At 34.7% G+C, this 26,599-nt stretch overlaps 2 protein-coding genes across 5 annotated transcripts in view; one reads left to right on the top strand and one right to left on the bottom strand.

The window, feature by feature from the left end:
• The window catches only part of LOC135833205 (neural cell adhesion molecule 1-like), a 623,372-nt gene that overhangs the window by 137,639 nt on the left and 459,134 nt on the right, over positions 1-26,599 (bottom strand). For all 4 annotated transcript variants that reach the window (XM_065346892.1, XM_065346891.1, XM_065346894.1 and 1 more), the window contains one exon: positions 11,605-11,805. In XM_065346892.1, coding sequence (XP_065202964.1) covers positions 11,605-11,805 — 201 coding nt within the window. The remainder of the gene's footprint in view (positions 1-11,604; positions 11,806-26,599) is intronic.
• Positions 12,282-26,533, top strand: LOC135833198 (chaoptin-like). Its single transcript, XM_065346876.1, has 18 exons — positions 12,282-12,576; positions 15,044-15,308; positions 15,395-15,565; positions 15,643-15,916; positions 16,074-16,284; positions 19,412-19,716; positions 19,817-20,036; positions 20,121-20,345; positions 20,432-20,728; positions 20,795-20,902; positions 21,009-21,227; positions 21,303-21,587; positions 21,673-21,867; positions 25,102-25,386; positions 25,472-25,597; positions 25,665-25,775; positions 25,852-26,087; positions 26,208-26,533. Exons 2-18 carry the CDS (start codon positions 15,062-15,064, stop codon positions 26,464-26,466), a joined length of 3,774 nt encoding a protein of 1,257 aa, XP_065202948.1. The 5' UTR covers positions 12,282-12,576; positions 15,044-15,061; the 3' UTR covers positions 26,467-26,533.

Raw genomic sequence — 26,599 nt, 5'->3', positions numbered from 1 at the left:
CACGATTGCCAAAACCAAAAGACTAGATTTGTTGTTGTTAGATAAAAAGTTTGGATGTATTTTCAAATTCAAGTAAACTAGCGTCGAGAATGAATGTGATAAGTAGGTACTACATATTATGTATTGTTTGTCAATTAGGAATCAGGGTGTTAAATTCAAACTAATACATAGATAGCACTCGAGGAGACAAACAAAAACGTTAATATGACAGGTTGCCTATCCTTTGAATTGAAGGAGCCACGTGCTTTGCAAAACTCAAAATTTACCAATTTTGAAAAAACTCATCAAAAACACGAAAATGTTTGACTCATTTAAATGATGCTCATAATCCATAGTACTCGAGTAGACGAACAAAAAATGTTGTTAACTTATGACAAATTGCCTACTTTCAAGATTGAAGGGGCAAACTTGATTCAAAATCTCCAAATCTTGGATGCTTCAAATTTTGAGGATTCCAATTGGGTTTGCCACTTCAATTTTGAAGATGTGCAATTTGTCATAATAAAGTTTTTTGTTCGTCCGCTCAGGTTATACTATGGGTTATGAGCATCACGTAAATGATTTACTTGAACATTTTATTATTTTTGATGATTTTTTTTCAAAATTAATTTGTTATAATAAGGTTTTTTGATCGTCTTCTCAAGTGCTATCTACAGTTGAATTTTGGTTGACGATTTTTGTGACACCCTGTATAAAATTGATTCTAAGTGTTCACCTAGGTACTACATAGCAGGCAACCCAGCAACTAGCATCTGAGCAACCAGGAGAAACTGAGCAACTTTCAGATTTTTTATTAAAATATCCCTACATAGGTTTCACATGAGAAGTAGTGTAATATTGTGAATGTAACATGCCAAGTCCAAAAAAAGGAAGAATTTGTCAAAATATTATTCTGATAATGTGATAACAACGACTACAATTTGTTCAAAAATTTGTCATTTAATCACAAAACTTTTTAAATTTTGAATAACGTCATGAGTGATTTAATTTATTGTGAAAGCGCTTACGTACGGCAAGGTGGTAGAAAACGTTTGAAAATCAAAATCGAATTCTGCGACTCCGATGATGAATTCGATAATTGGGTAATTGAATCAGTTCCCGAAAAAATTGGGATACGCCAAAGAAGCACTTGGGTTCATCCCTGAAATTTGACTCGTATAGTGGACGCCGAATACATGAGAATATATTGTATCCCACTACGTAAGTACCCTGAGAAATTTTTCCGGTATTATCGTATGTCAATTTCAACTCATGATTATGTTTTGGAAACCATAAGAGAGGCCATCACAAAACATTCGATCAGACCATCTATATCGCCAGGCAAGAGACTAGCAGTAACTATCAGGTAAGTGATTGTCATCTATGCAAAACAGTTCTCTGTTGGTTGGAGAAACGATAAATTAAAATCAAGATATGAATAATTTCCTTTTTTTAGATATCTGTCCACGGGTATGTCTTTCGAAAGTATTGCTCAATATTTTCTGATGGACGAGTACACCATTGGTAATATAGTTCACGAAACATTTCGGTTAATGTTGTTTTATGTTAAATTGTAATGGCGAATTCGTTAATTAGTTCAATGTGATCCAAAGTATTAACGTAAATGTAATATTGTGTATGTCAATAAAATATGTGACATACAAAGTGTTGGTTTACTTATTACGGTTCACATAATAAATTCGTATTCGTATGACCAATGTTGAAGAAGAACTAGTTAGATAGGTTTCGTAGGAGTCTCAACTTATGAACTATTACTTGGTGAATTGATACCTATCTTGGTATAGATTGGGTCTAGGTCTTATTAAAAGTAATTCTCTTTCTATAATCATCATTTCTTTACAACGCGCGGCTCCACACTGAGAAAAATGTATAGTATAAATTACAATAAATTTATAGTAAACGTGCTCCAGTTTTGGAATTATGGTTGAAATTACTAGGTATAACTATAGTAAATGAAATACTATAATTATAATAAAAAATACTATAATATAGTATTTACGCGGATGTCGCCATATAATCGCGCTGCCGCTGATTACGTATTCCAGTTGTGAGCAAGAGCGGCTCGAGATCAACACTTGGCTAAGTACGGAAGCTACCCATAAATTCCCAGGCAGATTCAGGTATGCTAGCGAGATTGTACCAATAGTGGAGAGCTGTCGGCCGAGGTCGAAGGAGACGGGACTCCCGTATTTAAATACCCATCAACATTATGAGATAATAGCCAAGTTAGCGGAAATCACAACCGAGGATCGAGACGTATCGACGAAAAGTCATACCTTGTGAGGGGACTTCCGCCCAAAATCAATCCAGAGGCCCGTGAAAAGTCCAGACAACGAAGAGCTGAAAAGATCGAGAAGGAAATGACGAGATATCGCCGAGGTGGTGGAGCTCCAAGGAGAGAGGGGCGAGGCAGAGCAAGAGCTTACCATACGTAAGTATAGTATTTCATTTACTATAGTTATATAGTAATTTCGACCATAATGCCCAAACTGGAGCACGTTTACTATATATTATAATTATTTATACTATTCAAAGGCTATAGGTGGATAAGTATGGTGAATTTGCCCCCGAGAGCTTCAGGGTTGATATTTGCATGGAAGGTTGGTGCCCTTGAGAACCTTCCGTCACGAAAGTTTCAGACCCCCAGACCCCCCCGTTTTTGAGAAACCCCCCCTTTTCTAAAATTACAATAAAAATTTTTTTCTCAGCCCCATGCGAACCGATTTTTTTAATTTTTTGGTATGTTGTAAACATCCATAAGAGGCATCCCCACAAAAAATTTCAACCCCCTCCCCCCATATTTTCCCCTCAAAATGGCGTTTTTTAGTTTTGTTTGCCCGTTTTAGCAATGATCATGATTCGGCACAAAAATGCGAATAGCATTTTTAAATGTATTTTTGACTCCTACAAAACATATATTTTTTTCAAAAAAAAATTTTTGGTGGGCCGTGGTCAAAAATTGAAAAAACCAACAGAGGGGGTTAAAAATGGATTCTGGTGTAAATCATTGTTTTTGGTAAACAAGGTGTCGTTTCCATATGAATCGAACCCCCCGAACACGAATATGACGCCCAATCTTATGCTACCCTCATCCACACCCCTCCAGCGCCTCTGCCCCCTTCTCAATTTTTACTATATCAAAAGTTCAGCTATTTTCGTAATATTGGTGTCGTTTCCATATGAATCGAACCCTCCGAACACGAATATGAATTCCAATTTTTTGCTACCCTCATCCACACCCCTCCAGTGCCTTAGCCCCCACCTCAATTCCTACTATATTAAATATTGAGCTATTTTCATAATGTTGGTATCGTTTCCATATGAATCGAACCCTCCGAACACGAATATGAATTCCAATTTTTTGCTACCCTCATCCACACCCCTCCCCAGTGCGTCTGCCCCCAACTCAATTTTCACTATATTGAAAGTTCAGTTATTTTCATAACGTTGGTGGCGGTTCTATATGAGTCGAACACTCCGAACACGAATATGACGTCCAATTTTATGCTACTCTCATCCACACCCCTCGCGTGCCTCTGCCCCAACTCAATTTTCACTATATATTGAAAGTTCAGATATTTTCAAAATGTTGGTGTCGTTTCCATATGAATCTAACACCCCGAATACGAATATGAAGTCCAATTTTATGGTAACCTCAACCACAACCCTATACAGTGCCTCCGCCCCCACCTAAACCATAAATGTTTTCACCAACTCTGATCAATCTTCTACAAATAATTACTCGGGTTGTTATTACTTTTAAAAGTATGTTTCGCGAAGGTTGAAAACTCGTAAAACAATGACCATCGCAAGGGTCAAACTTTAACATCCAAGTTTAGAGGTTTCCATTCGTGCCAAAATGACACCCAGCATTATGAAAATAGGTTTAGCATTTCAAATGATAAAAATTGTCGAGCTGGCTGTAGCCTGAAAGGCGATGGATGAGAGTAGAGCTAAATTGCACTTCATATTCGTGTTCGGGGTGTTCGACTCATATAGAACCGACACCAACATTATGAAAATAACTGAACTTTCAATATAGTGAAAATTGAGTTGGGGGCAGACGCTCTGGGGATGGGTGTGGATGAGGGTAGCAAAAAATTGGAATTCATATTCGTGTTCGGAGGGTTCGATTCATATGGAAACGACACCAATATTACGAAAATAGCTGAACTTTTGATATAGTAAAAATTGAGTTGGGGGCAGACGCTCTGGGGATGGGTGTGGATGAGGGTAGCAAAAAATTGGAATTCATATTCGTGTTCGGAGGGTTCGATTCATATGGAAACGACACCAATATTACGAAAATAGCTGAACTTTTGATATAGTAAAAATTGAGAAGGGGGCAGAGGCGCTGGAGGGGTGTGGATGAGGGTAGCATAAGATTGGGCGTCATATTCGTATTCGAGGGGTTCGATTCATATGGAAACGACACCTTGTTTACCAAAAACAATGATTTACACCAGAATCCATTTTTAACCCCCTCTGTTGGTTTTTTCAATTTTTGACCACGGCCCACCAAAAATTTTTTTTTGAAAAAAATATATGTTTTGTAGGAGTCAAAAATACATTTAAAAATGCTATTCGCATTTTTGTGCCGAATCATGATCATTGCTAAAACGGGCAAACAAAACTAAAAAACGCCATTTTGAGGGGAAAATATGGGGGGAGGGGGTTGAAATTTTTTGTGGGGATGCCTCTTATGGATGTTTACAACATACCAAAAAATTAAAAAAATCGGTTCGCATGGGGCTGAGAAAAAAATTTTTATTGTAATTTTAGAAAAGGGGGGGTTTCTCAAAAACGGGGGGGTCTGGGGGTCTGAAACTTTCGTGACGGAAGGTGCTCAAGGGCACCAACCTTCCATGCAAATATCAACCCTGAAGCTCTCGGGGGCAAATTCACCATACTTATCCACCTATAGCCTTTTTCTCAGTGCATCTGGAATATAGCAAGTAATTAATTCACCATTCTAAATTATTAAGAAAATTTTTGAAAAATTAGGCAAAGACGTCGCCTCGATTTAATTAAAGGGGTAATCACTAGGGTGGGTCGTCATTCAATTTTTCAAAAATTTAATGCAGCCTAGCAAAAAATCATGGTCAAATGAACTTAATGAAGACGCAGGAGAAATTTCAAATTTTTAGATCAACTATCTAACCTCCCCAGTCTCTTGATGTCTTACCATTACCATCGGATTCGAACCATCTGAAGAGCTCTAAAGTTCATTTTAGTCAAGTTCAAAGTTCTTTCCTTCAAAATATGGTAATTTCGTAATAAGGATAAGAAATCACCAAGTTTGATCTGTAAGTGGTACATACATTTCTGAAATTGATATTACATATTTTTAAAAATTAACCTAATTAATAAAGGTCTTTGTGGCTGCGGTAATTTTAAAGGGGAAAATGGTGGACATCAAAAGATTACGTGAACCAGAAAGAAAAAGGATTTTTTCCGAAACATTGTGGAAGGGAGGCGAGGGAGGGGTGAGGCATCGATCTAAAAACTCAAAATTTTGTCTACGCCTCGTTGAGGTCATTCGACCATGATTTTTTGATAAGATCTATCAAATTCGAAAATTGAAAACCACCCCCACCTTAATCATTACTCATTCATTCATCAGATTCGTGCTCCTAATTTTTCAAAAATATCCAAAACATCATTCAAAAACTCACTTTACTACCCACTTGCCCACTTTTCGTTTCAATAAAACCTACACCTCTGATCTGACAACTTGATTAAGCGATTTATTCATCCCAAAATACATAACTGATCGAATCCAGAAGGGTGGTAAACCGAAACGACGTACAAGGTGAATCATTATACCAAGGAAACATATACATTACCGTATTTTTTTTTTTTTTTTTTTGCTACACCAGACGATTACAAAATTTCGTGGGTTATTTTAGTCGAAAAATGACGTATGGACGAGTAGATGAAATAAATGTTTGTTTTGGGTTTACTTGACGCTTTTTCAAATTATATATCGAGGGTGTTAACGAGAATCGTTTGTCGTTATACGATTTTCAGCACGACGACGGGACAAGAAGAAGGGTGAATGCAAAAGGGACCGGATCAGCGCGCCATTTATCGTAACATGTTGCCGAGCCGATTTCAGGCGTATGAATTTTCAACGAATTGGCGCACCGAGGATAATATGAAACACATTTGACAAATCGTCTTAGAGAACTACTAAATACACACTGCTCTCGATTTAGCAGAATTCTAATTCAACGCGCGGTATGGTACATACTACTATGGTAAAGTACTATATATATGGGAGCACAGTTAAAATGCGGCAAAATCAGCGCAACGAGTAAAATATCGCGATAATTTTTTATACATGAGATAGGTTTTTTCCTCTCTCTATTCCGCTATTACGCTCTCGAGTTCCGTATGAGGAAAATTGAACGCGTCGTCATAATACTCTACAGGTTTCATCGTGTGCACGAGTAGAATTTGTCGCCGCTGATAAATTGGATTTAACGCTTAATTTATTACGTTATTGGTGAGATTTTTCATTATTACGAGTACCAGAGTTAACTTGCTGTCGTATATTTATATTCAGTGGACGCGAATGAAACGAAAATCTAACATGTTCGATTGGTGTTTTTAGCCAACGAGTGTCTTATTTATGTAATGATGGTTTCTTTTTTTAGTCGGATTTTCATTTTCGTAGCTGAGAAATTTTGCAAAATAATTCGATCTTGATACTTGTTCAGGAGTTCAGGCATACTCGATCTACCCTGTTCAAAAGAGTTATCATTTTTTGGAACGTAAGTATTTTAATTTTAAAAAATAATACACACATCGCTTTAGGCTTCATTTTGTAAAAAAAAGACGTTGAATTTTGGATTATTGCAGGACCCGGATGAAAAAGCTGGTAGGCTTTTTTTTAGCGCTTTCAGGCGTTCTGAGACGCGCCAAATGTGAACAACTGAACACATAGCACATCCGGGATTTAGACGAAAATCGCTCAGGAAATTTACTATGAGTAGAGGACTTCGCAGGAAAAGTTTGAGCCCTGTAGTACTGCAGGAGACTGAATCAGGGGTCTTCAAAGTGGAGTTATTTTTGAAAAAAAGTGTAGTTTTTCACTATTTTGAGGCACTGTTGACTGTGCAAGACCCAGGTGACCCACTCGCCCAAAAAAAGTGCAATTTGAGATTCTGAACATTGATGACTTATCATCTTTGAAACTCAATACCACTTTCAGTCCTCTACAGGCAACCTAGAAGATTGATCGATAACAAAAATATCAAATTTCTTATCAATTTTGCGGCTTCTTTCAACGTTTAAAACTTACCTATATTTGGGGAAAACTACGCTGAATTCGAGCTTAGCAGGTCGAAATATCTCAATTACTACACTTTATACGGTCATTTGGATCAAATTTGACAAAATTCACTTTTTTTTCAACCTTAATTTTCTCGGAAATCCAACAAAACAAATGGGAAAAAACACGAATTGTGAAAATTTCATCAGAATGATCGTAAAGAAAGACGTTTATCGAGGTATTTCAATCATTTGAAAACAAATTCAGGATTACCTACTTCTTCTAAAATTCATGAGAAATCAAAGCATTTGCAATCGATAAACTTTTTACTTTCAAGTCGCTAGTACAGGAATAAAAGTATCTACTCGTAGGTAGTATTAAATCTGCTCCGGTTCCTTGTTGATTGATACATTTAAATCCGGAAAAAATTCAGGTGATTATTCAAATTCGTGTTACTACTTTTTGCTCACGTTTATCACAGCAGATGAGCAGAATCTATCGATTTTTGTTTTTTTTTATTCCCTTTTAAAAACGTACAATAAGTAATCAATTTTGTTTATTTTTTTTATACCTATTCAAAATTTATGGTAAACAAATTCGTTGAATTTTGAAAATGCTTATACTTTGATAAACTAGGCATCGTAAATGTTATCAATTTTAATTTATAGTTACCTACCTACACGGTTTTGCACGAATTTTCTGAAAATATGATCTTATTTGTTTTAAATTGCTGATTCTGGTTTTATCAAGTTCTGCAATGTTGTGTTGATTACCAACTTTGAAAAAATTTAATCAAGTGTTCGGTAATTTTTTTTAAATTCCTTTTTTAAAATATTTTATCAATTTTGCTGATTTTTTTTTCTCAACAGGGTTTAAATACCTATTGATGGAAAATTTTCATCGAATCTGAATATTTAATCGTATTTCTTTTTTCTTTTTCATTTTTTTCAGGTACCTAGGCCTACGATCTGCTCCAGTGCTCCGGTTCCTTGTTGATTGATACATTTAAATACGGAAAAAATTCAGGTCCACCAATGCCCGGACCCGCATCAACTCTCAACGGTTCTGCGATTGGCCAATAAAGGGCACGTTCGTCGTTTCGATTGTGTCACGTGAAAGATCCCTCTCTTTTGATGATTTCTCAGTATTTAATGAATTTTTCATTTTTTGAGCCTTTAAAAAGAATGAAGTCAACAGGCCAGACTGCACAATATGACGAGAAAAAATTCTTCATTTGCTCTTGAGAGGCCTCTTGAAACTTGGAAATTCTTTGTGATAGAATTGTGATTACAATCTCACAATGCGTGTCTGAAGAGCTCCATATAGCAACATTGCAGGCAGATTATCTGCTCCGGAAGCGTGGAAGATTTTAACGAAAGAATTGATTGATAACAAAGCTGAGGATCAGCTGTTTCGTGAATGTCTCAATTTCTTTGGAACAACTAGGGAAGATAACGCAGATACTGTGTCTGTTTTAGCGAGAATCAAGAAGCAGTACTGCAATTTTCCAGCTGGTACATATTTGTATACCTCAAACACTGCATGGAGATATCACCTTGGGCCAATCGCTTCACATCAAAAAAGTTATCAAGCGATTTGGAATGACTGGTTGCCTGTAACAACGCTGATGGAGAAAAGATCTATGTACGTCATTACATTATCTTAAAGGCAATTCCGTGTATGTCCATAAAAAAATTGTCTTTTTGCGTCACTGATAAGATTCTGGGATGCCCCGAAATGGAAAATTTGCACCTGGGTGCAGTAAAAGTGCACCACAGAAGATGCGCAAAGCTAGGTACTGATGTTCAATCAGGACTCAACGAACCCTTCCGAGCATATTATCCAAACCTTATCAGTGATATGTAAAATCGTACTTTTATAAGGACATGTACACGGATTTGCCTTTAAGGTAACAATTAGACATTAAACAATTGTCTGATTTTCTGTATTGATCAGCAGTAAGTGCGCTACTGTACGTTGTCGCCAGAGACACACATTTTGATATTTTTTTAAAATGTAGTTTGATTTTCAAATTTATGTTCATTTAATTAATTTTTGTCATTATATGTACAGATTATGGATAACAAATTGATAAATAAAGTGTTATTTGAGCACTTGAGAAGTCAAAACTTGGAAATCAAATTAAGTGAAAAAAGGTGGGCTACTGTACGCAACCTGTACGTCGCCAGAGACACACACTTTGATATATTTTTTTCAATAGTTCGATTTTAAAATTTATGTCCATTTAATTAATTTTTGTCATTATAATTATGTATGTACAGTTATGGATAACAAATTGATAAATAAAGTGTTATTTGAGCACTTGAGAAGTCGAAACTTAGAAATCAAATTAAGTGAAAACGTGAAAAACGAGCTTAACGGTTACATCATTAATTTCTGGAAATATGAAATCGATCAGTTGTCAAAGCCTTTGTTTGAAGAAAAATTGAAGATTAAATGGGAAACGACGGTGAACAATTGCAGAATCAGGTTCAGGCAAATCGAGTCGAATTATGAAATCTCAAACATACAATAAATACCAACAATGCCACGATAAGGGAGGCAGATGAAAAAATTACCAACCTCGAACACAGTATAAACAATAACAAAACAATACACACAATAAACGTCAAGGTACATACAATCACAAAACGCCCCAGCACCGGTCACTAATCACCAAAGATACAACATTGATACTGGCAACAGGATTATTCGCTGCTATTTCCAGAAAGTTAGTAAAGGCTTATCAAGGTTAATTAGTGTTTTAGTAAAAAAAATGGAATAGTTCAACACAAAAAAATGAGAGGTTTCTTTCAAATGAAGAATCATGGTTGAACCAGGAATTTACAAAGCCTACTCTCCGTAAAAAAGGAATACACGATATATTTAATATCAAGTGGAATTTAGGAATTAAATCAGTACTTTTACATAACTATGTATCATGAGTGATTTATTTTCTTTTTTTTCTTTTTTATGATGAAAGCATCTGTACAAAACACTCGAGCCAAGGAAGCTGATTCAGAAAAACTGATGAAGTGTAAATGCGGCTGCCACATGCTAATAAACTATGCTGATTTGGTGACCTCGTGGATTAGTAAACACCAGCAACTTGTAGCTGACTCCAATTGCGAATCTGAACTTATCGCTTGGAATGAAGCGCCAAAAGAAGTGATAAACGTTTATTGACTGAGCCCCTTAGGCCGCATGTTCGATTGTAGGTATATTCTGTGTAATTTCATCATTGTGAATTGCAGGGATGAAAAGCCTTAAAAAGAAACTTCGGCTTTTGGCTTAATTAAGTAGCTTGAAACAAAATTAAAACTTTTGGCTTTAGCTTTCAGCTATTTCGATTTTTATGGCTTGCTTTAGCCAAACTTTCGGCTTACAATGGCTTTCCCTTATATTTTCTGTTTTACAGCTTTTGGCTATATTTCATTAAGCTTTTAGCTTTAAATTTTGGTTTTAAACTTTCAGCTGATTCATCATCATCAACTTACAAAAAAAAGGAAATTAAAAATTACATCAGGTAGAATGGTAAGTACATTGATTTTGTAATTGGTGATAGTGGAGAACGTTCATTACCAAGGATCAATTTCATTTTTTTTTTCATGTCATTAAATCGCATCAACATAAACTTGAATGAAATTTTTTTCTTTTATTTCCTGTGAATTCAGAAAATTCAAATCTGCAAAAAAGCCCAAAAAATTAAACTTTTGGCTAGCTTTCGACTTGGAAAAAATGAAGCTTGCAAACTTTTAGCTTTTGGCTTAGTGCAAAAATCTGCCCAGCTTTCGGCTTTTCGCTAGCTTTTCATCCTTGGTGAATAGTAAATTTGTAGCAATGTTTCTTGAATAAACCAAATCAACTGAGTAGACCTACAATCAGGACTGAATTTAAGCGAGAGCTTGCATTAATCTCAAAATGTTTCTATGTAGTTATTGGAACAATGCCATTTTGCAGTTCGAATAATAATAAACAATTGCACACTGTATTCCATTCGACAAATTCCCATAAGTACATAAATTTAGATACACAAATTACTCAAACACCGCCATCCCCAACCTCGTCGTCTTAGCTCACTCTGTAAGTACATACACGCGACTAATTCGCGCAAGAAAATCTAATAATTTAAATCCATTAAAAAAACATTCCACACATCGAGTAAGAGTAAGCATAGGACGCTAGATGGGTGGCATGGCAATGGAAAATGGCAGCTTCAACTACCTATATGTATATACTTAAACTTGTACATACGACTTAATTCTAATCGCAGGTTCGCTTTAACATACTACTCGTATACGAATACAAAAGCTGTCACATGTACTTACCCAAAATTTCCACCGTATGTATTTGATCGGGATTATTACCGTCACTAATTTGACACACGTAATCCCCGGCATCCTGCGGCATTACGTCGCTGATTTCCAAATTATATCCGTCTACCAATCGAAACCTCGAATCTCTGGTCACCATCAAGGTGGCAGCTGTTAATACTGCGCTGCCCCTTCTCCATAGTAGAACGTAATTACCTAACAAAACGTATAAAATTACATTAGCAAATTATCGACAATATTAGATTTGCCTTTGAATAGAAGGCCGGGTGACCTCCTCGAAGGCGAAGGGATATTTAAATACGACATTTAACAAACTATGCATCTCGTCGCTTTGTACATATTTGTATGGGTCTTAATAAGATGAGTATCTTACAATTGAAAGGGCATCGGGGAGTGAATTACGTTTATTAATAAATCATAATCAGTCTTGAATCTATCACGTATAATACTTTTAACACTCGATCAATAAGGATTTAATAATAAAAACGTTATAGGAATTTTATATATTATGTATTATCAATTTGTACGATTGTTTGATATTATCAAAGTATTTAATTTTTCGTCGTCTATCATTTTTCTTTTTCGTTTATCTATTTAAATTACACGTACGATGATCAAAAACTCCTATTGGTGGTATGAAAACCTAATGTAATTAGCGGAGAAAAACAGCTGCTTGGGTGCATGTACATTTGGAGGGAGTGAGAAACCTCATAAGAGCTACACTATGACTAATTATTTCAACGTATTTAATCCAGCCTACGTAATGATGAGTTAGGTTATTGTCTTTTAGAAATTGTAAGCTTGAACTTCGTTTAACTCTGACATTGGTGAAATAACGACCGCTAAAACGTGATATTTTATCGTGAATTCTCGACTTTTTTAAAAATAATGTGTTTTCGGATCGGTGATATTTATTTTTTAATCGAAAATCGTCGTTTATAATTTGTGTATTTTTTTAGACTGAAAGTAAGTGTTGGAAATATTTATTCTGTTCGTCGTAAATATTTTTATTAAAGTATAGATTCTTTTTTTTTACAAAAAAAATTGGACAATGGTCATAGCTCGATACTATATGTTTGAACTGTTGTTTTTGATTCGTGAAATTCCACAAATTCTTCAATTTTGAAAATTGGCCATTTTGCTGTATGAGCTGATTTGTTTGTCTTTAAAAGTTGAAATAAAAAATAAAAAAAATTAATGCTTAACAAAATGTTTTTGAAAACTTGATTTTAAAATTTTTAAATTGTCTATGTCTATTAAGTTTAATATGTAATCCTCTAGTTTCTGAGATGAGAGCTCCTTTAACTTCCAATTAGACGACTAACGACTTTCATTCTGACCGATGACAATTATCTTTTCTGACTGTTCGCTCATTAGCTTTCAGATCGACTATCAAAGGCGTTTGTAATAAAATACCGTAGACTTGACGTTGATTTATCTGTCCAAGTAGGTCAGGGTGTCCACTCATTTCTGGAAATGATTTTCCCTGACTTTTCCAGGTTTTACAGGCCAATTTTTCCGTTTTTCCAGACCATTTTTTTTTCAATTTTCTATGCTTACCCCACACTTTAACTATAAAGAGGATTGCCGGGGGGGGGGGGGTAATTTTATTTCATAAGCTTTTTTTCGAACTGGATACATCTTTAGATGTAAAAAACAGCTAAGCTTCGATTACTAACTTTTTAAAATTAAAAATAAATATATAAATAAAACATGCATCAATTTTGGCCAATTGATATAGATACAATATTCATATGACTTATGAACATTTTTCTTCTGTTTTTGGGATTTTTAGAGACCTGAAAATGTGAAATTTGATTTTCTCAAAATGAGAAACAAATTGGCCCGAGCGAAGCGATGGCTAGAACTTTTGAAAATTTTCATTTCGAGATGCCTAAAAACGAGTTTTTTTGAATGCAAAGAGTTTATTTTTTGGTTTCTTAAATTTTAATATTGGAATGACGTTTTTTTGAAAGAAGTTACTTTTGAATAAGAAAAGAGATCAGGCTCAAGCATAAGCTTCTGGAAATTTGCATTTCGAGAGGCATAAAAATGAGGTTTTTTCATGTGAGGACAAGTAGTTTTTTTTTGGCTTTTAAAATTGTAGAATTTGAATGATATTTTTTTCGAAGGAAGTTGATTTTGACAAAGAAAACAGAACAGGCCCAAGCGAGGACGAAAGCTCTTGTAAAAAGTTGTACGATGTTTTTTTGTGAGGAGTTCATTTTTTGATTTTAAAACTTGATTTTTATTTTCTAGAAATGTTCATCTTGCTTCGAAAAAGAAAAGAAAATAAGCTCGAGCGAAGCGAGGGCAAAAGTTCTTGAAAATTTGTCTTTCGAGAAGTAAAAAATAATGTTTTCTTATCCAAAATTTGCAATCGAGCGTTTTTTCAAAATTCCAGGGATTTTGCGTGAAAATTACGAAATTCCCTGAGTTTTCCCTGACTTTTCCAGATCGACCAAATTCCCTGACTTTTCCAGGTTTTCCAGGCTTGTGGACACCCTGTAGGTACGTAATCGAACAAAAACTACGCCTGTTGTTAAAAATCACGATTTGTTTCTATCCAAACGACACCGGTCTTACTTTCTTAATAGGATTTCAGTTCTTTTAGAACTTTTGCATTAGTGGTAAATATAATATAAGCAAAATACACCCATTTAAAGTTATTAGGTATCGCAACGGAACCAGTATGAAGCTTACACTTTTTCGGGTGAAGTTGTCAGGATTCTATTGCATATTTTTCGAGTTAATTTTATTTTACAGGTTTCCTTTCGCTATACCGGAAGTTGCAACGTTATTGTTCATTATCTCATCTTACTATACCTACGAAACGTACACCAACCAAGTGTCTCATTTCAGTATCGATCATTTTCCGGCTTATACATACCTAATAAGGAAATATTTTTTTAAAAAAAGATTGAAAATTAGAATGCATTTCGTCAAAGCTGTATATTCAACTAATCATGTAAGGGTCATTGCAGAACAATCCTATACTTCTGCGCCCATTAGTACCTACATTATTCATTTTACATATTTTCGCCATGAGTTTCATCACGTCATTATGGGGAACTGAGATGATTACGACGTCTACCATGTTATTTTACATCGACCTTTTGATCCTTTTTAATATCCATATTTTCATAATCATTTCATACCGGATACACACTCAAACTTTGGTCAATTAAGTACGACAACCTACATCTAAAACTATTTTAATCGGTTACTGTGTTAATTGAAACCACGTCTTAGTTCTTCCTCGTGGGTGTATTTGGGAAATTTTTCATTAGAATTAAATATGTATATAGGTATTTACTTTCAGATTATTAAGAACCTATCCGTATTATGATTATTTGATTTCAAGTTGTTATTTAGAGTTGCAAATTTTTCGATCATCTATTAATTTTTTGGTTGTTTTTTTTTGTACTTGCAGTTATGGAAAAATACTGACATGATCTTAACGCTAATTATTTTTATGAAAATTTTATTCGTTGGAGCTGATGACATATCACATCCGTCTTGCAATTTTAATCCGTTGTGTACATGTTCGCAAGCCGTATCTAATCTTGGAATAGTCTCTTGTATAAATGTTCCATTGCCTAGAATACCTATTTATATGAATCGTTCTAAAATAAACAGTTTTCATTTAGAAAATAATGGATTGAAAGCGATAGAACCGTATTTCATGTCCGGAACAGGTGAATAATTTCAAAGAAAGATGTTCCTACCTAATTGAACTTTTATAAAAAATCAATATTAATATTTACCTACGATTTCTCTGCAGGACTAAATATGCTTAAAATTAGTCAAAACCCATTATATGTTATTCACGATGATACGTTAAAAGGACTAGAAATTTCGTTGAGAGATTTGGAATTGAGTTATTTGAAACTCATCCAGGTGCCTCATAATGTACTACGTTCGTTGCAGAAGCTTCGTACTTTGAATTTATCTGGTAAAATTTACGTTTTTTATCTTTATTGATAGGTATTGTAAGTTTTGATGGAATTAAATTTTAATTTTTTGCAATAGGTAATGAAATATCGGATATCGGTTCGAGCAATTGGGTATCGGTTAGAAATTCTTTAGAAAATTTGATTCTGAGAGAAAACGCCATCACATTTATTCCGAGAAATTCGTTCGAAAGATTTCCCGAACTGAAAACATTAGATTTATCGAGAAACGCTTTACGAGACATGGATCCCGACGCATTTTTCTACCTTGCTGCTAATTCAAAACTAGTCCATATCAATTTAGCTGATAATCAATTATCTTACATACCTTATGCTCAAATGCAGCATTTGAAGTGAGTATACATTGATTATTTTATGTGTAAAATTAATTTATGAAATTAAAAAAAAATCAAACTTAAATTTTTTTAAATGTGTTTTTTTTTTTTTAAAGAAAAGATTACTTTGACATTTTGATTTATTTGTAATTTTTTCAATTTTATTTTTCCACAGGTCTCTGAAGACGTTAGATTTAAGCTACAATTTCATCACGAGTATCAACGCCATTTCAGAATCAACTAGAAGCGGTATTCAAACCAAGTTTTCACTAAATTCGTTGCATTTAGGATATAACAACATAAAAACCCTATCCGAAGAAGACTTTCAAAAATTTGCTGTCATCAATCGAACTTTTTTCGATGGAAATCCAATTAGCAAGATCCAGGTGTGTATCTATCTAGCTAAAGATAAACCATCGTGTACGAGTAGTTGCAAAGCTGATTATTGCAGGAGCGCTTTTAAGTTGTCTAGGTATGGGAAGGATATTTACACGAGCAAATGAAGCAAAGCTTGCGTGATACAAAATACGTTTGTATTTCTTTTCTTTATCAGTTCGGCTTAAGGAGCAATTGCACATCCCTCCCCCCCCCCCACGATCCTCCAGGAAAACTTATTTTATACGTTTTGTTAGGTAATTACCTTCTACTATGGAGAAGGGGCAGCGCAGTATTAACAGCTGCCACCTTGATGGTGACCAGAGATTCGAGGTTTCGATTGGTAGACGGATATAATTTGGAAATCAGCGACGTAATGCCGCAGGAAAATCATCACCTTCATCAAGAAACATAATCTAGCAAGCTCTACATAAACCTCCTCACGAAAGGTGTAATAATCTAGTACGAGAAAAACACGAAAAAAAAATTTTTTTAAATAAGTAAATAAATCTGGAATACATTTTTTTTTAATCCCAATAAAACCAAAAATTGTAAAGCTAAATTCAGGATTTTTTTTTTGAATTAACGAAAATAAAAAAATCAATTCATAAATTTATTTAATAGATTAAAAAAAATAATTTCAACTCAATTGAAATAATTTTTTTTAAAGGCTATAGGTGGATATTGGATAAGTATGGTGAATTTGCCCCCCCCCCCCGAGAGCTTCAAGGTTGATATATCTGCATGGAAGGTGGGTACCCTTGAGCACCTTTCGTCAGGAAAGTTTCAGACCCCCAGACCTCCCCACCCCCCGTTTTTGAGAAACCCCCCGTTTTCTGAAATAACAATAAACATTTTTTTCTCAGCTCCATGTGAACCGATTTTTTAAATTTTTTAGTATTTTTTTAGTATGCTGTAAACATCCATAAGAGATACCCCCCGAAAATTTTCACCCCCCCTCCTCCCATATTTTCCACCCAAAATGGAGTTTTTTTTAGCTTTGTTTACCCTTTTTGCGGATTCGGCACAAAAATGGGAATAGCATTTTTATGTGTGTTTTTGACCCATAAAAAACATATTTTTTTTTCAAAAAAATTTGAGGTGGACCCTGGTCAAAAATTGAAAAAACTTACAGAGGGAGTAAAAATGGATTCTGGTGTAAATTACTGTTTTTAGTAAACGAGGTGTCGTTTCCATATGAATCGAACACCCCGAACACGAATATGACGTCCAATTCAATATTACCCTCATCCACACCCCTCTAGTGCCTCTGCCCCCACCTCAATTTTTACTATATTAAAAGTTGAGCTATTTTCATAATGTTGGTGTCATTTTCATATGACTCGAACACTCCGAACACGAATATGAAGTCCAATTTTATGCTACCCTCATCCACACCCCCTCCAGTGCCTCTGCCCGCGCCTCAATTTTTACTATATATTAAAAGTTGAGCTATTTTCATAATGTTGGTGTCATTTTCATATGATTCGAACACCCCGAACACGAATATGAAGTCCAATTTTATGCTATCCTCATCCCCCGCCAGTGCCTCTGCCCCCAACTCAATTTTCACTATATTGAAAGTTCAGATATTTTCATAATGTTTGTGTCGTTTCCATATGAATCGAACACCCTTAATATGAATATGAAGTCCGATTTAGCTCTACTCTCATCCATTCCGTTCCAGGCTACAGCCAGCTCGTCAATTTTTATCATTTAAAATGCGTAAACCTATTTTCATAATGTTGGTGTTATTTTGGCACGAATGGAACCCTCTAAACTTGAATGATAAAGTTTGAACCTTGCGATGGTCATTCTTCTAGTTATTTTTAGCAGTTTTTGTATGTCGTTCAGTTTTCAACCTTCGCCCCGAAACATACTTTTAAAAGTAATAAGAACCCAAGTAATTATTGGTAGAAGATTGATCAAAGTTGGTAAATACATTTATTGTTTAGGTGGAGACGGAGACACTGTAGGGTTGTGGTTGAGGTAAGCATAAAATTGGACTTCATATTCGCGTTCGGGGTGTTCGATTCATATGGAAACGACACAAACATTATGAAAATTTCTGAACTTTCAATATAGTGAAAATTGAGTTGGGGCAGAGGCACTGGCGGGGGATGAGGATAGCATAAAATTGGACTTCATATTCGTATTCGGGGTGTTTTCTGAGTCATATGAAAATGACACCAACATTATGAAAATAGCTCAACTTTTAATATAATAATAATAGCAAAAATTGAGGTGGGGAAGAGGCACTGGAGGGGTGTGGATGTGGGTAATATTAAATTGGACTTCATATTCGTGTTCGGGGTGTTCGATTCATATGGAAACGACACCTCGTTTACCAAAAACAGTGATTTACACCAGAATCCATTTTCACTCCCTCTGTAAGTTTTTTCAATTTGTAACCACGGCCCACCTCAAATTTTTTTTTTGAAAAAAATATATGTTTTTTAGGGGTCATTTTTGTGCCGAATCATGGTCATCGCCAAAACGGGTAAACAATGCTAAAAAAAACTCCATTTTGGGTGGAAAATATGGGAGGAGGGGGAGTGAAAATTTTCGTGGGGGTATCTCTTATGGATGTTTACAGCATACTAAAAAAATACTAAAACATTTAAGAAATCGGTTCACATGGAGCTGAGAAAAAAATGTTTATTGTTATTTCAGAAAACGAGGGGTTTCTCAAAAACGGGGGGGGGGGTGGGGAGGTCTGGGGGTCTGAAACTTTCCTGACGAAAGGTGCTCAAGGGTACCCATCTTCCATGCAGATATATCAACCTTGAAGCTCTCGGGGGCAAATTCACCATACTTATCCAACTATAGCCTTTATTTTTAATTTCAATTTTTATAATATTTTATGAAATGAAATGTTGAAAATTTCTAAAAGTATTGGTTTTACTATTTGACATTGCCTAAATCAGGGTTTGAACCTCCCTCAGGAATAGGAATTTTAGTGACAAATAAGAAACTACGTAGGTACAATTGAAGAAAAAAGTGAAAACGTGCATAAGTTACCTTCCCTTCATTTTTGATTTTTGAAATTCAAAATTTAAAATTGAATAAAAAATTTTTACTATCACCGATGAAAATGTTTGCATTCGAATAACTTTCTTGATTGCTTTTGTTTCACAGATCGGAGCTTTTCAAACGACACAAATTCACGAACTTTCATTCAGCGGTTGCGGATTAATTCAATTTCATCCAGATATGATTAAAGGATTGGAGAAGCATCTTCACGTGTTGGATTTGTCAAACAATGATTTATCGTCGTTGGATTCTAATCTGTATAAAAATTTTCTAAATTTGCAAGAAATAAGAACTAAAGGAAATAGAATAGAAGACGGTACGATTCCCGAGTATAATGGTGGTTTATTAGGAGTAGAATTTGGCGGAGGAAAACGCCTCAATTGGCAAAACTTGTTACGAGATTTAGGCAGGTTTGTCACCCAACTTTGTACCTACACCTGATATTTTGGTAAAATTGTTATTATAATCATCATTGATCTTGTATTTTAATTTTTGATTCAACTTTTTCAGAATAAAAAGTTTAATTCGAGTTTCAATATCGAATGTCGATATACCCTACTTATCCTACGACAGCTTCATCGGATACGGTTTAGGAGTAGAAGAAATGAGTATTACTAACGCGGAATTGAAAATCATCCATACTCAAGCGTTCATCAATGTCAGAGGATTGAAAAAATTAGACCTTTCGAATAACTTGATAAATAACGTACACGAACACGCTTTTGCAGAGGTGAGATAATGTAAGTTGATATAACGAAAATTTTTCAAAACACGTAAAAAAGTATTTCAAAAAACGTTAATTTTTCCACCACAGATTGGGCATTCTCTGTTAAAGTTGTATCTCTCGAACTCGTTTGCCAAGTCTATGAAGACATTTCCCTATGAAGCGATGCAGCCTTTGAATAGTTTACGTGTATTGGACATAAGTTTTAATAATTTCGAGATACTACCTACCAATTCTTTTCACGCGATGCCGGATTTAGAGGTCTTACGTGCTCACGATTGCCGTTTTCGAGCTTTATATCCGGATACTTTTTTGGTAATTAAGATGAAAATAATAAATAGGTTTTACCTACTCAAGTGTATGAAATGAAAAAAATTTATCGCGAATTAAAATACTTACAGGCTGACGTTCACGTTAAATTGAAAGAAATATCGTTATCTTTCAACTACATCGATTTCTTGAAAACATCAACTTTCATCGACCTACCAGAACTGCGATATTTAAACCTCGAGGATAATTCCATCAATACAATCGAATCCAAAGCGTTTGCTAATTTGCCGGAATTACGATGGCTATACTTGAAAGGGAATAAAATTTCGTTTATTCATCCAGAAGCGTTTGAAAATCTACCCCAGTTGGAATTATTAGATCTTTCTTTCAATAATTTGAAAGATTTTGATTTCATTACTCTCGATCAAGTAAGTATCGAAGACTTTGTTTATCTTTACAGTTATTCTATCGTAATTACGATTTTTTTTATTTAGGTCGGATCTTTAGCATCCCTCAGTTTGAATTTAAGCTTCAATGATCTCAATAATTTACGAACCTATTCTCAAGAGAATGACGAAGAAGAGTTTTCTGCAAGTGTTAAAGTAAGCAATATACCTACTTAATCAACCTAGCAGAATTTCAAAAAATGTTTACCTACTCACTGTCAAGCTTTTTTAATTCTTGAATTATACATATGATCTTTGCCAGATTTTAGACGTTTCAAGTAGCAAAGTGTTCGATATTTCGAATACGTTTTTCCTTCCATTGGAGTCCAGTTTGACCCATTTATACGCGTCAAAAAATTATTTAACCAATGTCAGCGAAGATGTGTTTGGAAGTTTGAGTCAGTTACAAGTGCTCGATTTATCTGACAATATAATACAAACGGTGGAACATAACGCATTTCATAAGATAACCAAGTTACAGGTACCTACCCTAAATCAAAATTTATTATTATTTTTTTTTTTTAATAACTAAACCGAAGTGAAATTCTTTGAACAGATTTTGAACTTGCGAAATAATCGAATCAGAGATATCCACCCAACTCTATTTGCGTCGATGAAAAATTTACGAATTGTGGACTTATCAGACAACGAATTGAAATACCTGCCTGAATTACTATTCCGAGACGATTCTTTAGAAAAAGTATCGATATCACAAAATGAATTCGTGAAAATTCCGTTCAAATCATTTTCACCCGATGCTGCGGGTTCGCTTCGAGAATTTGACGTTTCTCATAATATCATATCATCTTTTCATGCTCCAGATTTGTTTTCTAGATTCAAAGTAAAATACTGACCTACTTACTTACCTATCCATTTTATGAATTGAAAACGAGACTATTCAATATTCATGTTGAACATTTTTTTAGTCAATGATCTCATTAGATGTTTCCTACAATCGCTTAACTCGTATAGACGATTACGTATTTAGACCGCTTACTAATCTGAAGTATTTGGATTTGAGCCATAACAAATTCTCTCAATTGATGCAAAATGGCCGTTTCTTTCACGGAATTGAAGAAAGTCTCATATATTTAGGAATGAATAATAATTCTTTGAACGCGGTAATATTTTTCAAAAGCAATATTTGTAGCTATAATGTGTAGTAGGATATACTATATATGCGGGTGGCCCTTATTATTTTGAAAGTTGGAATTCCCCCCCCCCCTCCCAACACCCAAAAGTGGTGACTGGTGATTCCATATTTTTATTTTTTCCATTTTCGAAAAACTCACGTTGAGGTGGGCCCCTCAATTTTTAAAAATACAAATTAACTTTAAAATTTTAAAAGTTCAACATTTCAAGTTCTATTATCTCTAAGAGTTCTCTTTTTAGTAAAATAAACTCCCATGACGATTTTTGTCTCCTCCCTTGAAAACAAAGCTGACTCCCCAGAACAGCTGAAATTTCCAGTAGCTTAGCTGGGAATGGATTTTGGATTTTACTTATCAGATCACTCAGAGTTGCAGCGAATGCTTCCTTATTTGAGAAGGCTCGAGCAGATGAGGACCAGAAATTCCCAACTAAGTATCACGAACTTCCCAACTGGCCCCCAGTTGGCTAAAAAAAAGTTCTCAAGTTGGTTTTTGTGGGGGGGGAGGAAGAGCGGGGGGGGGGGGGATTACAGATTTTGTGAAATAAAGCTGAGAATTTTTGCCTAAAGTGAAATAAGCAAAAAAACGTCATTTTTTACTTATAGCTTTAAAAATTCTCTTATTTCCACTTTTGGAGATTCTCGTTTTTCTTTTTCAAATTTTTGGAAGCTTTTATGGTGTTTTTTTCAAAGATATGATCGATGCGAACACTAAAACTTTCGAAAATTTGTACTTTGAGGAGTGAAAAAACAATATGTTTAAGACGATGTTTTTTAAACGAGAAGTTTAGGGCTTTGAAATTTTAAAATTTGAATAACTTTTTTCCAGAAATTTCTGGGGCAAACGCTTTCAGAAACTGTACTTCGAGAAGAAAAAAAATGTGTTTTTTTTAACGGAGGAGTTTATTGGTTTAAATATTTTTTATGGATAGGTACCTATTGAGAAAGTTCAATTTTGAGATGAAAAAACAAAAAAGACCCGAACAAAGCGAGAGCTGAAGTTTTCGAAAATTTAATCTATCAATAAGAAATGAATTACCTTTTACTTTTTTGCATAAGAATAGGTCAATTCTTCTGCCTTTGACATTTTCCAAAGTTAAAACAGATGATTTATGTTCTTGATGCAGAAATTCAGAATTAAACAACTATTTAGACCCGATCAAAGCGAGGGCAAAAACTTCCAAACAAGTTCCAAAAAAAGTTGTATTTTTGCTGATTTTTCAATTTAGATTGAAATTTTTCAACTATAATTTTTAGTTTACCAACCATGTTCTGTAATTTATCAAAAAATCACAATTTTTCCAACTCATTAGTCAAATTTTCAGCCCCCTCCCCACTAGATACGGTCCTGTTATCATCGTAAAAACATTGAAACATCGTTTATTGTAGAGTAAAAATATCATTAAAAATTGAAGACATTCCAAAATGTGGGAGAAAAAAGGAATACGAAATATTTTACATTAACGATAATTGAATTAAATGTTTGAAAACAAAATTAAACAGTGACCATTTTTGATCGATTTTGTACCTTGGTGACTTTTGGTGAATCAGTCACCAAAAAGTCATCCAAACATAGAATATACATTTTCGACTGTCTGGTGACTTGTTGGTGACAGATTCATCAAGCAGTGACAATTTTCAATCGATTTCGTACTTGGTGAATTTTGGCGAATCTTGGTGCCTTTTGGTGAATCTGTCACCAAGAAGTCACCGAAACATAGAAGATTCATATTTAACTGTATAGTGATTTCTTGGTGACAGATTCACCAAGCAGTGACATTTGTGATCGATTTTGAACTTGGTGAATTTTGGTGAATCATGGTGACTTTTGGTGAATTTTAGTAAATCTGTCACTAAAAAGACACCCAAACATAGAAAACCAATATTTGACTACCTGGTGACTTCTTGGTGACAGATTCACCAAGCAGTGACCATTTTTGAATGATTTTGAATTTTGTGACTTTTGGTGCATCTTGGTGACTTTTGGTGCATCTTGGTGACTTTTGGTGAATCTGTCATCAAGAAGTCACCCAAACACAGAAAACTAATACTTGACTGCTTGGTGACTTCTTGGTGACAGATTCACCAAGCAGTGTCCATTTTTAAAGGATTTTGAACTTGGTGACTTTTGGTAAATTGTCACCAAGAAGTAACCAAAACAGAAAATTCATATTTGACTGTCTAGTGAATTCTTGGCGACAGATTCAGCAAGCAGTGACTATTTTTGAATGATTTTGAATTTTGTGACTTTTGGTGCATCTTGATGACTTGTGGCGAATCTGTCACCAAGAAGTCACCCAAACACAGAAAACTGATATGTAGGTACTTGACTGTTTGGTGACAGATTCACCAAGCAGTGTACATTTTTAAAATATTTTGAACTTAGTGACTTTTGGTGAATTGTGGTGAATTTTGGTGAATCTTTCACCAAGCAGTGACCATTTTTGAAGGATTTTGAACTTGGTAACTTTTGGTGCATCTTGGTGACTTTTGGAGGAATGTGGTGAATTTTGATGAATCTGTCGCCAAGAAGTCACCCTAGCTCAGAAAACTAATATTTGTCTGTCTGGTGACTTAATGGTAACAGATTCATGAAGCAGTGTCCATTTTTGAAGGAATTTCAAACTTGGTGACTTTTGGTGCATCTTGGTGATTTTTGGTGTCTTTTAGTGCGACTTTTGTTGAATTGTCACCAAGAAGTCACCAAAATATATAAAGTTCATATTTGAATGTTTGGTGACAGATTCACCGAGCAGTGACCATTTTTGAGGGATTTTGAAGTTGGTGACAGTCACCGAAACATAGAAAACTAATATTTGCCTGTCTGGTGACTTCTTGGTGACAGATTCATCAAGAAGTGTCCATTTTTGATCGATTTTGTACTTGGTGATTTTTGATGAATCAGTCACTCAAACGTCTTTGATACATTAGAACATTTGGAGTTGATCATCAGGTGATTTCTTGGTGACCCAACCGCAGCTCAAGTTTTTTAAAAATGAAAAACAAAAAAAGTAGGGAATTATTTTCACACCATAAGGTTACGACTTTGAGAGTTGGGACTTGGGTGTAGAAGAAATTTCAAATTTTTTCCATCATGTAGTCAAAGGCCACCCTAATGTATTTGTATATGTATAGGTACCATGTACTACCTACACTGACAAAAGCTTCCATTCGCATCGATAAAAATTTTACAACTTTTTTACAGACTCCAGATTTCCCTTTGCCGAAATTGATTCATTTGCATTTATCCACCAATAACATATCATCTTTCACTCCAGAAACTGTAGTAAATCTTACAAATCTGCGAGTGTTAGATTTAAGTGATAACAATCTCACCTCGATACCTGTGCTGATACTGTCGTTGAGGAGCTTGAAATCGTTGAACTTATCCAGAAATGCCATCAAAGTGTTCACTAATAACAGCCTACTTAGCGGCTTTGAAGAATTGAGAGAATTGGATATTAGCTATTTACCTCTCGAAACGTTCGAAGTAGGTACATGCAAATATGCATACCTATCAAAGAATTTCAAGTTTAATGTGTTAACATTTTCGCTTATTTTGTTTTCGCGAACAGACTGGCACTTTAGGTAGATTAATATCTCTAATAACGTTGCATATGAACACCTACTCCGGCGTTGATAAATTCAATATACCGAGAATTCTTCTAAAAAATTTGGCTCTTGAAAATTTATGGCTTACGGTAAGTATAGGTATTTGAAAAAAATGGGTGGAAGATTTTTCATTGATGTGAATTTTTATTATTTCAGGTGACTGTGAATAGATTAAATGGTGAGATGAAAGGGCAGTTTCCGAAAAAATTGAGAAATTTCGTATTTCGAGGAAGAAATTTACAAAGTGTCGATTCCAAAATATTGGAGGTGAGTATTTATTTATAGGTCAATTTACCCAGATTACAAATTCCAATTTTTTTTTCACATAATCTATTGGTTGTAGGGAGTTACATTCCCGAAAATCTCTCTCAAGTTTGAAGGAACGCGATTGGAGAGCTTACAAAGCGATATTTTCTGGAATATGCCAATGGTTCGTAATATCTCCGTTGACGTTCGAAACAATTCTTTGAAAATTATGCCCAATCCGTCCACTGGAACTACACTCGGTTCTTATAATCGCACATTTCTCATCGATCTAAACTTATCGAATAATGAGTGGATGTGTGATTGTTATATTGGGTAAGAAATTAATACCTTAATATTGTTTGTTATGTCAAGTTTTTGAAAAGAAATTGTTCTAATTTTGGTTTCGATGATTTTTGTTTTTTTTTTGTTTTTTTTTTTTTTTGAATAATTTAGGTGGATAGAATTATGGAAACGAATGAAAAGACAGTTATTCTGTCGATATCTCGATTTCTCCGAATCGAAAGAATATCACGCTTGTTTAAGAACTAAAGACGATTTAAGAAGAACGACTTGCTCAAATAAACCTTCTTTACTGATTGATGTCATGAAGGTTGAATTGGAATGTGGATGGAGCCGAAGTTCCTATGTTTTCGCTATCAAAATCCCTTACATCATTCTTCCCTTAATTTGGATTTATACTAATTTATTTTGATAGATTAGATTTCGTACGAAATATTGTATTGGTATGTATTTGATGCGAATAAATTTTTTTAATGAAATATTTTTATTCGTATCGTCGTTGTCGAAAAAAGGGTTCTTTTACCTTAAAAGAAGTGGGGATGACC

The sequence above is a fragment of the Planococcus citri genome, chromosome 1, assembly GCF_950023065.1.
Source record: "Planococcus citri chromosome 1, ihPlaCitr1.1, whole genome shotgun sequence".
NCBI classification, from domain to species: domain Eukaryota; kingdom Metazoa; phylum Arthropoda; class Insecta; order Hemiptera; family Pseudococcidae; genus Planococcus; species Planococcus citri.
The sequence above is the reverse complement of the archived record's forward strand: the minus strand, read 5'-3'. Positions and strand labels throughout refer to the sequence as shown.

Bases quoted from the DNA above. Each gene is read 5' to 3' on its own strand.
- LOC135833198 (XM_065346876.1), top strand. From the start codon at position 15,062: ATGATCTTAACGCTAATTATTTTTATGAAAATTTTATTCGTTGGAGCT. The intron at 21,588-21,672 runs GTAAAATACTGA...ACATTTTTTTAG, and splicing joins ATTTGTTTTCTAGATTCAAA to TCAATGATCTCATTAGATGT. The intron at 21,868-25,101 runs GTAATATTTTTC...ACTTTTTTACAG, and splicing joins ATAATAATTCTTTGAACGCG to ACTCCAGATTTCCCTTTGCC.